The sequence below is a fragment of the Microcaecilia unicolor genome, chromosome 1 (assembly GCF_901765095.1).
Source record: "Microcaecilia unicolor chromosome 1, aMicUni1.1, whole genome shotgun sequence".
Taxonomy (NCBI): Eukaryota; Metazoa; Chordata; class Amphibia; order Gymnophiona; family Siphonopidae; genus Microcaecilia; species Microcaecilia unicolor.
In genome coordinates, this window is record NC_044031.1 from 383,024,929 (window position 1) to 383,039,834 (window position 14,906).

At 38.5% G+C, this 14,906-nt stretch overlaps 1 protein-coding gene across 1 annotated transcript in view; it reads right to left on the reverse strand.

The window, feature by feature from the left end:
* Positions 1-14,906, reverse strand: part of LOC115481518 (aconitate hydratase, mitochondrial-like) — a 73,830-nt gene that overhangs the window by 49,956 nt on the left and 8,968 nt on the right. Inside the window, exon 2 of the mRNA XM_030220755.1 lies at positions 13,142-13,284. Coding sequence (XP_030076615.1) covers positions 13,142-13,284 — 143 coding nt within the window. The remainder of the gene's footprint in view (positions 1-13,141; positions 13,285-14,906) is intronic.

Below are 14,906 nucleotides of genomic sequence, written 5' to 3' on the forward strand. Positions count from 1 at the left end.
CTATACCATCTTGTCAGTTAGTTCTCTGACTATAAATATACCCTATGACAGGTCTGTTGCCAGTTCTAACTATTGTCAGCAAGTACATCTTATGCCTTGAGCGCTTGGTGTCCGTTTATGCACTGTAAATGTGATCTTGTGCCTTTACTTTTGACAGACTGCCACCATCTTCCGTGTTGATAATACTTTTGCTTTTCTAACACACCCTCCCATTATGGGCGTACCTAGGGGCGTGATCGTTGGTGTCACTCCATCCTTTGGGCCCACCCCTGATACGTCTCTCTCTATCCTGTCTTTCACTGTGTTTTTTTTTAATTTAACATTTCTATTGTGAAAGAAATTTATTGGATAATCAGTTGGATATTACTATAAGCAATTGATTGTTAGCATTCTAACCAAAGACTATTATAAGGATATTTACATTTGATACTTTGCAATGTAATATTGGGAACTGTAATTGTGTGAATCCGTTTTTGGATTAGGACAAACATATGCAGCATTTGTTTAGCCGTGAGGGGATCATTGAAGTGACAATCCGAAATGTAGTTTCATGATAATATGACTTAGAAGCTATTTGTGTTTCCTTTGCCTTGTTAGTATGGTATTTCTGTCTCCGGAACTTGGTTTATGGCATTATTTCTGACTGGCATGATTAATATGCATTTGTTTCCTGTAAGAACTGTGTGCCTGTAACTTTTCAGGATGCAAGTTAGATAGTAAACCACAGATTAGCTTTGCCGTGAGAAGCTGGGGTTTTCATTTTTATTAAGACTGTGATACCGTGCTTGCGTTCTATAGGTAAATGGTGTATGCCATCGTTGTCAGTTCTATCATAAATACTGTTTTATAAAGGTGTAACTTAGTTTTATGGCATACTTTTCTGTAGGCATTACACAATGCATATTTATTAGAAATATATTCCTCCCAAATACTTATCCTTTTTATAACCCTCTGTATATGTGCACTTTTCTGCAAAATCAGTTGTGTTTGAATGCTTTTTACTTTCAGTTTCATGATTGTGGCGCTGGCTCGTTGTTTTCTTAAGGATAGACTCTGTTTCTGCATTGTAATCTTAACCCTCCTAGAACATTAATTTACAACCTGGTTTTATTTTATTAGTTCTGTTTATTTATTCTTTATCTTCTCCGATGTAGGGAAAATTACTTATCTGCTTGCTCATTGGGTTCTAATGCTTGTCTATCAATCTGAAAGTCCCACCTCCCTCCCTCTTTAGTGCATGTCATTTTTATTTGCAGTAAGGTATGAAACCACTCACTTGTTTTTGGTACAGTAATACTGTGTTCACATTTTATACATAGCTCATTTATGACATTGTTTCCTGTTGTATTGCATTTTCAGCTTTATGCAAATTTAATCTGCTTAACTAGATTTACAGGTACTTTTTCTCCGTAAGCATCAAAGTTGTAAAATTACTTATCTTTTGATGAATCATTTAGTGGTCTGTAGAGTTCGTTGTATGTGCACTTCTCTACATGCTGCAGTGTGCGCATGTATTTTTTGCTTTCACTTTTAAGATTATAGCACTGCATCGTAGGTTTGGTTTCCTAATATTGGCTTTGTTTTTGTACCATCATATTATAAACTCCACAACACTATATGTTTATTTAATTTTTTTTTTTTTTCCCTTCCTTCTTCACTCTTATTCTCCCCGGTACTGGGGAAAATATAAAGCTGCTTGATTAATGGTTTGCAATGCCTGTCCATCTATCTCTAAGTCCCACCCACTTCCCCATTTTCTGCATGTCAGATATTTTTCAGACTTTGACTTTTATCCTTGTACCGCGCTGCTCAAGTTTTGTGTTTTTATTTTATGGTCATAGCTACACAACTTTTTCTTTCTCTACTTTATCTTCAATTAAAAAGGCTTTCCTGTTGTACTACAGGTATAACTGAACGAAAGAATTTATTTGTACTATTTGCCCTTGCATTGCAGTCTTTTTTATTGTTACTGTTCCGCTCTAATGCTTTAGAGTTTCCTTCTCCTGGTTTGTTGAGTGGAAAATATATTGTCTAGTGAATGATGAACGTGGAATTTTTCACATTTTTTGTCCTGACTAAGGTGTTCCAACTAAAGGCTCTTTTATGACTGTGCCTTCCCCGAAGAGCTTACATTTGTTTTGTTTTGCTTTGGAATATTTCGTTTTTCTCTCTATTTTTCTACCACTTCTATAGTAATTTTCAGGGGCTTTTCCCTGGGACATGCTATACTTTTATTGTTTTCTTATATACCAGTGTCACGCTATTACTATTGGGTTTGATACCGATGTCCGGGACTTACACCCATTTGGGGGCCACAAACCCTTCAATGGATGACGGTATCTCAATTAGTAGAAGCAGACTTCCATTCCATTTTCGGAGTGGCCTGCGGATTTGGCATTATTGCCCACATATGAGTTACTTGTATAGATGACCGCGGGGTTAATAAAGAGACGTCTAACGACTTTCGTTGCGATCGTGTACAGGTTGACTCGGGTATTTAAAATTGTTTAGAAATGGTTAGTTGTATACGCGGGAGAGCCTAACCTATAAAATTTTCATTTTACAGCGTTGTAGCGCTAAGGGTTTGTTGACCCTGCAGATGGTTTGTAGATCACTGCAGGTCCATTGGGGTGATTATGTTGTAGCTAATCAGCGGGACCCATTGGACCGCTGCTCCTCGACTCAGGAGACCTTATTCGCAGGTTTTTTGAGTTCTTTTCGGGGGTGTTTGCAATGTCCCTATTTGGGGGCTCTATCATGGTGTTGTAGCCCATGGCCGATAACCGGGAAAAGTTGTTGGCAGGCAAGTTGTAGCTGTCTTTAGAAGCACACTCTGGGGAGTAGTATTTATTAATTTGGGATAGAGTAGTATAAATATATAATAGCTGACACTACGTATTTATTTACTTTTGTACTGTCTCTCTAGGCATATTTCTGTTTACAGCTTTTGTCTTGCTTTCTCCTAATGTCACTTGCGGTCAAAGCGTTGAGCTTTCCGCCAATTCGTAATTTTTATTTTGGATCCCTTTGTTGGAGCACATTAATAGATGCGTGAGTATGATTGTGTTATGTCTCTGCATGTTTTACTATTAGGATAATCATTGCATGTTTTTGTAAACTGTTAGCACATTATCATTTCTAGATCTCCCTGCTATCTCTGAAGCTGCCTTTTGAACCACTAACCTTGTACCAGGTTCTAGATCTAATCAATATATATATTACTACCCTAATTCATTTTTTCTATAGCAAATTACAGGTCTGGAGCTTATTTGTAGACCACTTGTTTACTAGGTCCCGGTATTATACATATTGGGTGATGTTGTTCACTACCCGTTATATCATATCTTCCTCTCCGCACCCAACACCAGATACTGGTGATCTGACATCTATTCAGATCTCTGGTAAGGACTTTCCGTCCGAAACAAACCTTTCTATTTTGCGGTTGACCTCCCTATGCCACCGAGAGTTCAGAAGGGCATAGTGATCCCGCCAACTGTTCTCTTTCTCAATTGATTTTCTGTGCTGGAAATTACATTGCATGAATCGTGAGTATATTTTCATTTATTGTATGTGTTACTATTAAGCTTGCCTTTGTATACTTTCATGGCCTGTTGGATTAGCTCTAATTTAAATGTTTTATTTTACCAAATTTAGAATTAAGATTTTGTCCTCAATACAGAGGGACCTCTTTATGTGGGACAATAACTGTGTCTGTGTATGAGTGTGGTTTTCCTTTTCTGTCTGTGTGCTGTGACTTGTGATTGGCTACTGGAATATTTATTTTCATATTTGTTGTTTTAAAAACCCTAACTGTGCACAATTCCAATGATTGGTTTCGAACTACATTTAGACATATCTTGCTTCCTCTTCTGAACTTTAAGTTTTCTACTTATCAGGATTAGGTTACTGTTTCAATTTTATGTCTATATGTTGCTGTGTGTCCTGTGATAAATGAAATAAATTACACCAGCTATTTATTAAGGGATCATTTCTTTAGTTTTAAATTAGTGTTTTAAGGTTACTTTGAGAGATTGCCTATCAACTGCAGTGGTACTAAATCTCAAAGGAGTGTTTTTTTTTTCCCAGGATTGTATATTATTTCATTTAAACAATGTTTGTTTGATTTGTGACGTGATGTTAAATACCTGATTGTTTTTGACTTCTGGTAAATTGCTTTCACTAGAAATGCAAGCACTTTTTAGTTTTAATTTTATAGGTGTGCGTCCGTGTATGTGTTCTTTGAAAATTACATAATTGTTTCAGATATTTCCTATGAAAGGTTCTATATTATATGCCATCTAAAACACTGTTTCTTTGTGATGTTGGTTAAAATAACTAGTGCTGATGTTCACTTCCTGGTTCTCTATTGGGGATGTGTTCCGTAATAATGTATTAAGTGTTTTAATTTTTCTTTTCACGTCTTATCTACTACTCTCAAACTTCCTTCCCTGCCTCTTAAAGATTTATAGTTTTAAGATATATTATTGTATAGAGTTTCAGCATTTTTGGTTCTCAAACCCCAAATGGCACAGTTAAATTTCGTTTCCGGATTCCATAATACTACGGTGCCTGCCTTATTATGTATGCAATAGGGTTCGGAGATTAACCCTTGCATAACATAATTAACTAGTAAATCTGAACTAAAGAAATTCAGGTTGCTATTATTTCAGAGCTATGTTCAGATAAGACTAGCTACAATTGAGAACCGTATCTCTGGAAGCAGATAAAGTAATAACCTTCTCTTCCTCCTTTTCCTCTCCTGAAGTATTAATTCTATGAAGACCAATTCCACCAGCATGAAGTTTTAATACGAAAACTTAAACTTACAGTTTTTGTCTGATGTTTAATCCTATCTTCAGTCACCATAATGTCCAATGCTTGTAGTGAGTAGTAAACTCAAATTAGACACAGGAAGCACCGTTATTTCATGATTTCCTTAAGACCGAATGATAGAGATTAACCCTTGTAGTTCTTATTTTATCTAAAGTTCAACTTTACAAATGCTTTGAACTCAGTATATGATGCAGGAATTCATTACGTGTTTCAGATTTTTAATAACTAGATGGGTTATTCTATGATTCTGTGTTATCCTTGTTACTTTGTTTAGAATTCAATTTACAATGTAGGCCTACAAGCTGTTCCATTTATCATACTGGTCCATATGAACATACCCTAAGGGTCAATTTATGCTATTTATTGCATTAATAAAAATTGTTATTATATTCTTGATTTTTGAATGTTACTAAAATGTTTAAAAAATGCTCCTACTTCTTGTCTTCTGCTTATAAAGCGGCTCCTCCTCTGTATTGAAAATATACTCTAAATTGTAAATTGATTCTTGGGAATATATAAGCTTATTTCTAGCTATCTCTCTGAATGTGAATCTTGATATGCTGTCATGATTTAGGGCCCAAATTGTGAAAGCATAGAAAGGATCAGTTTAGAATTTAATATAATTTTAATTTTCCAAATTGGCTCTGAACTATTACAGAGGACTATAGGTTATTGTCCTCCTCATTTGGCCTATTTGAACCTTGTAAAGGTCACGTGAGGAGCCCTCGTAGAAATATATAGTTTTTACATTTCTGATATTGGCTTTTCTCTATCTCTCTACATATCATATTAAGGGCTGTATTTTCCTGGAGCAGACTCTGACCACAATGTTTCCTCAGACTATGCTGACTTCCTGTGCCAGCAACATCTCATCTACAGAGAAAAATTGTTTTCTACTTGTAACTTATGATTTTATATATTGAAACTATGCTCCACATACTGGTGCACCAAGGAACTAGCAATGCATTCTTTGACTTTTCTTTCTAATGATCCTGTACTAAGATTTAACTACTAGGCATTACTCGTATCTCATCTCTATTTATTAAGTCCTGTAGGATGAGTGAAGACTGCAAATCCAATTCCTGATCTACCGCCTCTATTCCAGTTTAGTACTTCTACTGCAACTGACCTCTGGCCAGAAAAAGGAGCACCAACTTCTCCAATGAGGATTTTCTTTTGTCCAAATGATGTCATTAATGTAGACCTTCTTGGTTATGCACTTAAATATTCTACTGTATTAAATATTTTTGCAGGCTCATCTTTTCCAAAACCTACATGACACTTTACATATGAGCTCTCTGTTACAACAGACAGCGACCGTGATTCCAGAAGATACTTCCAACCTGGACTAGTTATGAGTTTTAAATTTCTGCACATTAGTCTTCTGCTTTGATTATGACTATTTCCTAAGCTACCCTTCTTTCTGAATCATCTAGCTCGTAAGTCCTGCTGGCCTCCTGCAACTGAGGGCTCAACCCTTGGTGAATGTTAGTCATCGCAGGTGAAGATTCCATACCTATTGGCGATAGATTTCAATGCATTGCCCGTGCCTTTTGACTATTTATTTTTGTGCACCATAATCCTGACCCTCCATACCTCAATAACTTGAACAATCAACATCATCTCTAAATTTAAGTTTTTATTGTTTTTTTTTTTTTTGGTACCCTTTTCTTTGTTCCATATACTTAACTATTGTTATTTGTTCAGTTCTTCGTAGTAATTACCAATCTGTCTTGCACACTATGCAAGCCAGAAGTGGGGATACATTCTGCAAATGCCAATTCCTAGTATTAAGACTGTCACTTCTACTGATTCCTTGCCCAAGTTGCTGTGAAAATCCAGCCCTGTTAGATCTTCCAGATCTCCGTCCAGATTCTTCAGCGCTTCCACCGCCTCAACCATGATTGATGAAAGAGACTTTAGAACTGATACTTAATTTGAGAATTACTGTTGCTGTTTATGGACATTATAGATTCATATTTTGTTTTATTTTCAGTTTAGCAGTAATCCTGTCTATATATTGAAAAGGTTTTATTTTTATTTTCCTATTATTTCCTTTATTGTTCTAATTGTTTTTCTAAGAGTTTCCCCGTTATTTCTGTTTATGTAATTTAAATTGAAGTTGATATTGCTCAGATACAAGGGTAACATCAAACCCTAATACTGACTATGATATCATAATGTAGGTGTAAACCCTGTTAGTATCAACCAGTTATGCAATTGTTTAACTTTGGTGTAGGGTTACTTAAGCTGCATGTCTTTCTGTAGGTTTGACTAAGCTCCAAGTGGGGTAACGGATATATGAAATGCTTCCCATACTTCCAGGTTATTATGCATATGTCAAGATCCATGCATGACCTTTGTTAATATAAATTTTTCTATGATTGACCCTTTTTACTGTATGAGGCAACCTCATACGTGCTATCCACTTTTTAGTGCTCATGATTGGATGCTAATGATGAGTACTAGTAAGGTCCAGGAATTCCGATCTGTTTAAGGATTCTGAATACCGACAACCTAAAACAGCCTGCAATCTGAGTACTAACCATATATTTGTTGAGCCACCATAACAATGCTTAATCAAAACCACTATTCCTTCCGAGGACCACTGAGATACATACATTAGATTATCTCCCCATGCACTATGCAACAGATATAATAGAAGCCATAGAAAGACCTGAAAATGTTTATTAGTATGATCCACCTGAAATTGCTATTACCCACATACCTTCTAGCAATTTCTAAGACCAAAACTCCCCCTCTCGTTTGATAGCTTGCTACCTTCTGGAATGGATGATTACAAGCTTGACGAGCTTTGTGTCACCCCTCCTCAGAGGGGGTGACAAGTGGGGAATGTATAATTATGGTACAGCCAGAGACCCCCCCACTGGAATCGTGGTGGGCCCAGTCATAGAGCTCAGGCCATTACAGACCTTGGCTCAGTCAGAAATCTGATGGCTGACATAACTGGGAGCTTACTGGAAAAGTATGGCCTAGTTTGTAGCCCAGATTGAGGCCTAAAAGTTAAGTCAATAGATATGGAAACAAAATGGAGGATTTCAACACAAAATGGAAGCCCGTATCTGTTACAAAGTGGAATTTTCTCTAATGTAAGTTAGAAAAACAAGTTGAGAAATAAGTGAGTCATAGCAGGTGCAAAGAAAATAGAGAACTAGCTGTTCCAGAGAGGAGGGAGACTTCCTGTGAGCAGGATTGTGGTCAGCTGGTCAGCTGGTGTGAGAAAGGAAAGGCGTAGCAAGATAGAAGCTACTCATTAGCATGAGCCAATCAGTGACAACCATGACATTAGCATAGATCCAATCAGGTATATCTACTGTCATATTATCCATATCCTGAGGGCATCTATAAAAATCAGGGTATTTCCTGGTTTAAGTTAGAGAGACAAGGGTTGCCACTCTCTCTCCAAGGGAAACCGATGTGTCCAGCAGAATTAACAAATTACCTAATTGCTTTCCCTTGTAAAACCTCTAATTGGTAAAATAAATTATAAAAGATTAGCAAATAATTAACACCTGTTTGTAGCTTATTATATTCCTATAATTAATTGATTGTACATGCCTGTTGTCAATCACTGATTTGACTTATACCTTAGCAAATAAACTCCTCATTCCAAATGATGATTTGTGGGCTTCACTTAATGATCAAAGGCTGTAAGTATAAATGCATTGTATAACTTGTAATCTAAATCCAGTTTGTCATAAGGCTGGTATCTTTTCCTTAGATCTAACATCTCCCTTAGAGGCAATAACTCCTTGATTACCCCAGTACTAGTGTTATTTAGAGATGGAGTCAGATTAAGGTCACTCTAGCCTTCTTGGGGGGGCTTGGGACCCCTTAATTCTCAACAGAAACAGCAGCAGGAAAAAAAAAGACAAGCTGGGGCAAAATGGCCGCTGTTCCCACTGAGATCATCAGAACCACAGGTCTCAATGCCTTGAAGTAGGGAGAGGCAGCAGCTCAGGTGGCACCCCGACCCTCTTCCCCCCCCCTCCCCAGGCCATTTCTGAAGTCAGAAGCAGTCCATCAATGAAGGGACAGAGAGAGCCAGCAGAGGTGCTGATCTGCCGGCTCTTGCAGACTCTACAGCATCTGCTCGTAGGCATGCCTGGCCACATGGCCAGCATGTGTAAGCCTGCCCTGCCAGTACTCCTTGATTGCTTGAGTGTGCTCTGGGGTTTTTTTTGTTTGTTTCTTTGTTTCTTTTGACAAGGCTACTCAAACCTTGTTTTGTTTTTTTTCTTTTCAGCAATAGAGACAGGCAAATCCAAATAGGATTTTTTTTTTAATTTTTTAAACTATGCCTGGTAGCTTCAAGGGAGCCCCGGGGGGGGGGGGGGGGGGGGGGGGGGGAATTACACCCAAACAAGGTGAGTGGACAAGGAGGGGTGGGGGTGGGGAACTGCACCACTTCGGCAGGATCCCATAGGACCAAGCCACAAGCCTCACCCAGTTGACGCTAAGAAGCAGAGACTGGGTAACCTGGGAACGGCCCTTAAGCTCAACCAAAGCTATGCGGCCCCAGCTGTGGCCAGCAGACCTGGGAAGTAGGACAGGGACCAGAAGCACCAGACAGAAGACCTACCATCTGCCGAGGTACAGAAAATACTGGATCTTTCCATGGGGCACCACCAGGTAATACCAGTGAGGTCACTGGTAAAACTCAGGTTTTTCTCTAACTCCATCTGCTGGTGCAAGGGGATAACAACCACTTGTCTAGAACAGTGTAGCTAGATGCTAAGGAAAGAAATAATACAGCATCAGTTTGTTCTCATACAATGCATATGTTAAACATGTCCATATCTAAATTAAATTTCCAACACATTTTGGAACCAATCCTGCCTAAGTAGACTTATTTTAACACAGCTGATACCTAACAATCAGCCAGATGAAAACTGTCATAGTGGAAAAAATACAAATGCAATAAATAAATAAAACTATGCAAGGCGGTGACACCTACAAGTAAAGGAGAAAAAGGGAAGGGAGACTCGGGAATAAGAATACCAGTGATAGAGAAAATCTAGAAGGGGCTGAAGTAGGTAGTCACAAATAACCAAAAAGCTAAGGGCTCCTTTTACAAATCAGCACTACAGATTAGAGTGCGGTGAATACAAAGAAGCCCATGGGAACTGAATGGGCTTCTTTGCATTCAGACCTCCACTAATCGGTAGCACCACTTTGTAGAAGGAGCCCTAAAAGATTTGTATAAATTTTCAACCACGACAACTTCATCTGATATCAGCTATATTAAAAGGTAGGCTTGATGCTGAAAAGTGTTGGGGATTTAATTCAGATATGGACATCTTTAATGTGCATACCATACGAAAACAAAATGAGAGTACTGATAGAATTGAAAAATGAACTGGCGGAACTATTGTTAGTAATATGTAATTTATCTTTAAATTCGAGCATGGTACCAGAAGATTGGAGGGTAGCCAACGTAACGCCGATATTTAAAAAGGTTCCAGAGGGGATCCGGGAAATTATAGACTGGTGAGCCTGACATCAGTGCCAGGCAAAATGGTAGAGACTATTATAAAGAACAAAATTACAGAGCATATTCAAAGTATGGATTAATGAGACAAAGTCAACATGGATTTAGTGAAGGGAAATCTTGCCTCACCAATCTATTACATTTCTTTGAAGGGGTGAACAAACGTAGATAAAGGCGAATCGGTTCATATTTAGGCATATTTTCAAAGCACTTAGCCTCCCAAAGTTCCATAGAAACCTATGGAACTTAGCCTCCCAAGGTGCTTTGAAAATATGCCTCATTGTGTATCTAGATTTTCAAAATGCCGTTTGACAAACTACCTCATGAAAGACTCCAGAAGAAATTGGAGGGTCATGGGATAGGAGATAGTGTCCTATTGTGGATTAAAAACTGGTTAAAGGGTAGAAAACAGAGAGTAGGGTTAAATGGTCAGTATTCTCAATGGAGAAGGGTAGACAGTGGGGTTCCCCAGGGGTCTGTGCTGGGGCCGCTGCTTTTTAACATATCTATAAATGATCTAGAGATGGGAGTAACTAGTGAGGTAATTAAATTTGCTGATGACACAAAGTTATTCAAAGTTGTTAAATAGAGAGAGGATTGTGAAAAATTACAAGAGGACCTTACAAGACTGGGAGACTAAAAGGCAGATGACGTTTAATGTGAACAAGTGCAAAGTGATGCGCGTGGGAAAGAGGAACCCAAACTATAGCTATGTAATGCAAGGTTCCACGTCAGGAGTCACCGACCAAGAAAGGGATCTAGGCGTCGTTGCTGATATGTTGAAACCCTCTGCTCAGTGTGCTGAGGAGGCTAAGAAAGCAAATAGAATGTTAGGTATTATTAGGAAAGGTTGGAAAACAAAAGTGAGGACGTTATAATGCCTTTGTATTGGTTGATGGTGCGACCGCACCTCAAATACTGTGTTCAATTCTGGTCACCGCTTCTCAAAAAAGATATAGTGGCATTAGAAAAGGTACAGAGAAGTGCAACGAAAATGATAAAGGGAAAGGGACAACTTTCCCTATGAGGAAAGGATGAAGCGGCTAGGGCTTTTCAGCTTGGAGAAAAAGATGGCTGAGGGGAGATATGATAGAGGTCTATAAAACAATGAGTGGAGTGGAACGGGTAGATGTGAATCGTTGTTTACTCTCTCCAAAAATACTAGGACTAGGGGGCATGCGACGAACCTACAAAGTAGTAACTTTAATACGAATTGGAGAAACTTTTTCTTCCCTCAACATGTAATTAAACTCTGGAATTCGTTGCCAGAGAATGTGGTAAAGGCGGTTAGCTTAGCAGGGTTTAAAAAAGGTCTGGACAGCTTCCTAAAGGAAAAAAGGCCATAGACCATTATTAAATTGACTTGGAGAAAATCCACTGCTTATTTCTGTGATAAGCAGCATAAAATGTACTGAACTTTTTCAGGATCTATTTGTGACCTGGATTGGCCACTGTTGGAAACAGGACGCTGGGCTTCATGGACCTTTGGTCTGTCCCAGTGTGGCAATACTTATGTAATTATGATGCTGTATTATTTCTAATTTGTATTAAAGTGTTTTTTTAATATAAGTTTTGTAATAAAAAATGTTTACCTAGCAAGTTCGTTTGCTTTTGGATTTTGCATCCACTTTTCTTTTTTTTTTTGGTACTAGATGGCAGGGGGTTTAGTCTAGTCTCTTTTTTTGGTTCAATCTAACCAGTTTACTCTTTTATGTCATACATAGTTACATAATCACTGTAACTTTGTAAGCTGCCTCGATTAAGACAGCATATAAATCTGACTAAATAAAAACATCATAAACTCTACTTTTTAAGGTCCTAAGAAAACTAGGAACTCAGCCCTAGTGAAAGTTCAAAAGGGACCAGTTAGGCTTCTACTTCTCAAAAGTTAAGTAACTAAGAATGTTTTTTTTCTTCTTTGCTAAAGATTAACACATGTTATCTGCAGCAAGGCCCATAGGAATAATACGGATCCTGTGGCAGATAACATGTATTAACCTTTAGTGAAAGACTCCCATGATGAAAAAATTTCAAATATGTTGCTAGATGCTGGAGATCAGGGTTATTAAGAAGCAAGGGACAAATGCTGAAGGTCACAGGACTCCTACTCCCACTGCTCGCTTGTAAAACTGTGTGCCCGGTACTATAGCATATCCAAATATATTCCACACACAAAAAAAAACCCAGAATCAGAGAGAGCACTATGTGGACTTTGAAATGCCCTTTTCTCCTAAAAATACACCTGGTCTTCTCTTCCAAGGCTGCTCTGTGATAAAGTGCTTGAAGGGTGAGGAGGGCATCTGGACTGATGAAGTAGGCAATATTGTACAACACAGCATCCATATCCCACAGAAAGCAATGAGGAGCCTTCAAACAAGGCTCAGTCCTCCAAAGATATTGTCCCAATAATGTATTTTGGAACTTTACAAAAATATCCACCACATTTTGGAATGTAAAAATCTGAAACTTCTATCCCTGTTTTGGAGAGATCTAAAGAAGTCAATCCCATTTATATAAATCTCTCTAACATGCCGTATGTTAAAAAGCTTATGCAGTGCTGTACAAGAGCAATGATGAATGTTTAAAAGGCAGCATGTTTATAAAGCACCGAGGTAACAAGATCAGAGAAGATTAAAGTGCAGTGGCCACTGCCACAAACAGCTCACATGCTTGGTGAAATATTCAGGACAGACCTGACTGCTTGCCACAGCCCTGTGTGCATGCTTCCTCTCGCCCCACCCAAACATTGAACTGTATCTACCACAGCTCAGCTGAGTGTATTGAGAATTTCTATACCTTTTTCGCACAATCCCAATATTCTTCTGCAGCACTTCATAGTTGACATAGTTTTCAGGTTCAAAGCGACTCATGGCCACCTTGGCCCGCTGGCATAAAACAGCAGAGACATGGTACCTCCTCGCTCCATGGCCCAGGACTTGCTGCAAGAAGGGAAAAAACACACACTGCTTTAAATCTACATGCAAATATTGAAATTTCATTTTCTTTTCCTGGAGGCCCTTCCTCGGCGACCACTGTCAGTCCGCCCCTGCTGACCTTTTATTCTGTCTGTACACATGGGGGTACTAAAAGAGAGAGAAAGGTATTGCTGATCTCATCTGTTTCCCTTCTGGTTAAATCTGTCAAAAGAATTTTGTTCGTGCAGCACAAATTTAAGCATATGTCAAACAAAGACTTTCACACTTCTCTCATAAGCCAGCCAAAGTTGTTGAAGGATATCTGCTCTTCTGATAAGCACGCTTGGACTCAGCCAAACTCAAAGTTGTTGAAAGTAGATTGTTTACTGCTATACTAGTAGTCATTGATTGATGTGTTTGTTAACTAAAAGCCATTTACACATTTTGCTTGATTAAATATTTCTTTAACAAAGGTAGTAACCATTTTTGTCTTTGTGTCCTCTTGTCTCCGCAAATATGGTAGCCCTAAATTTCCACTCTCAAAATGGCTGCCGACCGTGACCGCTTGCAGCAGTCTCACAAGATTGCCACTAGAGGTCATGGCAGCCATTTTGAGAGCAGAGCCAGCACAGGAATGAGCAACTGAGGATCATTCTTGCCCTCACTACACCCCTAAACTGCCAGAGATTATAAGATAAGCAGAGAAAGAGACAATACCTGTTCGGAGGTGAGGAGGCGGATGGGAGACAAACAGAACAAAGCACAAAATTTTGGCTTTCACAGAAAACACATGGTCAGTTTTGGCTGAAACTGAAACCGGGCAGAAAAAATTATTTTGGACCACTTTTTGGCACCATAACTGAAAATGAAATTTGGTGGGCCTCTTCTACCACATACCAAATTTCACTGCAACTACTGGTCATCAGAGAGTACAGAAAAGACCTCCTTGGAAGAGCAAGGGTCAAAGTACCTTCAAGTCAATCATCAGGACTCGAGTTCACCAAACCCTCTACAAGAATGTGAACATACAAAGAACAAAGTCTAACCAGAGTTGAGCCTCTTGGTGATACTTTAAAAGCACAAAACATTCTATATGGTCAGAGATCAAAACTGAAGCTTTTCATGAGGAGTTTTAGTCTAACATTCCCAAAGTGGGGCACACCAATCACTTTAATGAAGGAAGTGGATGGATACATGCATATCTATTGAGTAGAAAGTCCTAATCAAAACTTTAATGGCATATTCATAAAGTAAGATCTGGCAATAGTACAAGGAAGAAAAAATGGACGAGGACTATCTACAGCCAAAAATGTATTTTTATTTATAAAACCTTTTCCTCACAGATTGCAGTATTCCATGTTAGAGATTTACAGATTGAAATGACAGTTGCCACAGAAATATGTCAACAGTTTCCTAACATACCAGCAGGATTGAAAGAGTCCTTCCACAATTTTACTACAGAAGGTAATATGTATGCCACCCTCCTGAAGTTTTTTTTACATCAAACTGGGAAACTGGACTATTTGTGTACCCAATGGTGTTACTGAGTTACTGTATGTACAACAGGGGCCCATATCTGTCACTTTCCAGTTAGCAAGTTCAAGTTTTCCCTGGACATACCATATACACTCGACTATAAACTGAGA